Source organism: Mustelus asterias, unplaced genomic scaffold (genome assembly GCF_964213995.1).
Source record: "Mustelus asterias unplaced genomic scaffold, sMusAst1.hap1.1 HAP1_SCAFFOLD_124, whole genome shotgun sequence".
NCBI classification, from domain to species: domain Eukaryota; kingdom Metazoa; phylum Chordata; class Chondrichthyes; order Carcharhiniformes; family Triakidae; genus Mustelus; species Mustelus asterias.
In genome coordinates, this window is record NW_027590162.1 from 257,797 (window position 1) to 260,621 (window position 2,825).

The 2,825-nt window shown below is 47.7% G+C and overlaps 2 protein-coding genes across 2 annotated transcripts; both read right to left on the reverse strand.

Annotated features, from left to right (window-relative positions):
- Nucleotides 1–501: 501 nt before the first annotated feature.
- LOC144484718 (histone H2A-like) lies at nucleotides 502–891 on the reverse strand. Its single transcript, XM_078203157.1, has one exon. It carries the CDS (start codon nucleotides 889–891, stop codon nucleotides 502–504), a length of 390 nt encoding a protein of 129 aa, XP_078059283.1.
- A 454-nt stretch (nucleotides 892–1,345) lies between these two features.
- LOC144484721 (histone H2B 1/2-like) lies at nucleotides 1,346–2,420 on the reverse strand. Its single transcript, XM_078203158.1, has one exon. The coding sequence runs from the start codon at nucleotides 2,418–2,420 to the stop codon at nucleotides 2,046–2,048; it is 375 nt and encodes a 124-aa protein (XP_078059284.1). The 3' UTR covers nucleotides 1,346–2,045.
- Nucleotides 2,421–2,825: the final 405 nt, after the last annotated feature.

Sequence of the window (2,825 nt, forward strand, 5' to 3'; positions counted from 1 at the left end):
ACTCCCTGCTGCCAGGAAGCAGCCCTTTCACTGATCCTGTGAGCTTATGTGTTAAATCTGTATGGTCTTGAGAGAAAAGGGACAATCTTTATCAGAATGGAATAAAGTCTGAGTTTGCACAGATGGTTATTTGCTGCACAAAAAATGGCGCAAATGATGAAATTGTTGATTAACAACTGAAATCAGAACCTGGGTTCCAGATATTAACTATTAATAAAAAGCAGCAACTTGCATGCATTAAAATACTGCCTGTGACAATACTGTCGTAATGTGGATGGTGTATTCGCCTGATGAATTCCTCTGTATCTGCTGCGAGACTGATGGGGTCTATTTACTATCGCACACAGGGGGAACTACGGATTGATAAAACAAAGCGGGAAACAGCTGGCCTGTGAATAGCACCGCAGCATCTGAGGGACAGACAATAGATCGCCCTTTTCCAGAAAAAGTGAGTGGCTCTGAAAAGAGCCTTTGGGGTTATCAGATTAAAGAATGGCCGCTTCACTTGCTCTTGGACGAGGCCGCAGAAGTTTTCTTGGGCAGCAGCACGGCCTGGATATTGGGCAGCACCCCGCCCTGAGCGATGGTCACTCCTCCCAGCAGCTTGTTGAGCTCCTCGTCGTTGCGGACGGCCAGCTGCAGGTGTCTGGGGATGATGCGGGTCTTCTTGTTGTCCCGGGCCGCGTTCCCGGCCAACTCCAGGATTTCAGCGGTCAGATACTCGAGCACAGCAGCCAGATAGACCGGGGCTCCGGCACCCACACGCTCAGCATAGTTGCCCTTTCTCAGGTGCCTGTGAACACGGCCCACCGGGAACTGCAGTCCAGCCCGGGAGGAGCGAGACTTGGCCTTGGCCCGAGCTTTCCCGCCGCTCTTTCCTCTTCCAGACATCTGCACAATCTCACAAACACTTTCACAAAGAATGCTGAAATCCACTCCCTTTCGCTTCTCTTATAGCTCCGGGAGGAATGGAGGTGCGGACATTGCTGATTGGTCACTTTGTTGCTGCCTCTCAGCATCTTGTTCATATGACCAATCAGAAATCTGCTTAACTCACCAATCCGGAGAGCCCACGGAGTGAGGGCGGAAAATAACGGCGCCAAAATCTCAGATTCCAACCGATTTCATTTCAAACTGTAAAAGCCGCCAAAGCGGAAAAGAACAAGAGTTTCGGAAATTATACGAATAGGTAATGGTTAATTAATTTTGAGTAATGTAAGAATCTCCCTTTCTCTCCTTCCCCAGTCTATAGTTAACCTGTATCTGGCAGTTTCTGATTTTCAGTCTGGGCTTTTCGGAAAATAAGTCGAAAATAACAAAATTTTCACGATTCATTTTTGAAAAGTTCGCAGATGTATTTATAAAACAAGAAATACATTTCAAATAAACTCTCAATAATTAACTGTCTAACAACAAAGTGTTTAAAACATCGGTGTTTGCACCATTTCACATTTTATCCCAAGTTGCAGATTTGCTTTTAGAATCCTGGATCCATTCGGGGTTAATCTCGGCCCTTTTTAAAACTCTCGAACTCGCCGCCAGAAAGTCTCATTGACATCGTTCTGTAAACGGACGGGATGTTCTCCATATTCGTGAGAATCAAGAGGGGAGTGAACATTTTCGGTGTAAATTGACCAGTGCCGAGACGGAGGTTCCTGCACAACCGGGGCGGAGAGGGAATAAACTGATCGATTATTAAGACCAAACTGGAACAGAATTGGAAGCTGACACATTTGCTCCATTCACTCTCTCTCTCTAAAGTCGGGGAAACGGGTCGAAATGGGCCTCTGAGATCTAAGTGCAGAGGCGGTCGGAAACCAATTAATTAACTTATGAAACATTATCAATCAGACGCTGGGCGATCAACTTGCATTACTCAGTACCTATCATTGCTCAACAGTAAAAACAACAATTAGATTGTTCGAGACGCTTCAGAGTGAAAGATTAATTGAAACTAAATGGATGATACAGCTTTTTCAGGGAGATTGTGGGTGGCTCTTGAAAGAGCCGTTGTGTTTGGGTTGCTTTTCAGTCCATGGGTGGTTTTACTTGGAGCTGGTGTACTTGGTCACCGCCTTTGTCCCTTCCGACACGGCGTGCTTGGCCAGTTCCCCGGGCAGCAGCAGGCGCACGGCGGTCTGGATCTCCCGGGAGCTGATGGTGCTGCGCTTGTTGTAATGGGCCAGGCGGGAAGCCTCACCCGCGATGCGCTCGAAAATATCGTTCACGAACGAGTTCATGATGCTCATGGCCTTGGAGGAGATGCCGGTGTCGGGGTGAACCTGCTTCATCACTTTGTAGATGTAGATGGAGTAACTCTCCTTCCTCGACTTTCGCCGCTTCTTGCCGCCCTTTATTACCGGTTTCTTAATCACTTTCTTCGCCCCCTTCTTAGGAGCTGCTTTCTTCTCATCCACCATTTTCACAGTTAATTTCAGACACAGAATCACTGAGTCGCGCTCGGAACTCCTCTTTTATAGACCAAAGCAGAGGCCTATGCTAATGAAGGATTGCTGAAAGCCCTGTTCCCCATTGGCTCATTCACAATGATGTCAATTCGTGACGCTCTCTCTCTGATTGGTTAGTTCAGATACACAAACACATAGTTTGTGGATTTGAGCAGCAACCAGTCTGTTGTCAATCCGTCCTTTCCCCTTGTCCGCCCCGATCCACCCAACCCCCTGACTCTCTCACTCCCTCTGCCGCACCAGCGCATTCTCTCTGCTGCTAATCCCACATCACTCTATCAGACTGCTGATACTGTTCATACATTTCCCCTTCCTCACCAGCACCAACTGCTCTGCTTTACTTCCGCCCATCACCGG

What these genes read in the sequence shown, in the direction of transcription:
- LOC144484721 (XM_078203158.1), bottom strand. Translation starts at nt 2,420, where the DNA reads ATGGTGGATGAGAAGAAAGCAGCTCCTAAGAAGGGGGCGAAGAAAGTG.
- LOC144484718 (XM_078203157.1), bottom strand. Translation starts at nt 891, where the DNA reads ATGTCTGGAAGAGGAAAGAGCGGCGGGAAAGCTCGGGCCAAGGCCAAG.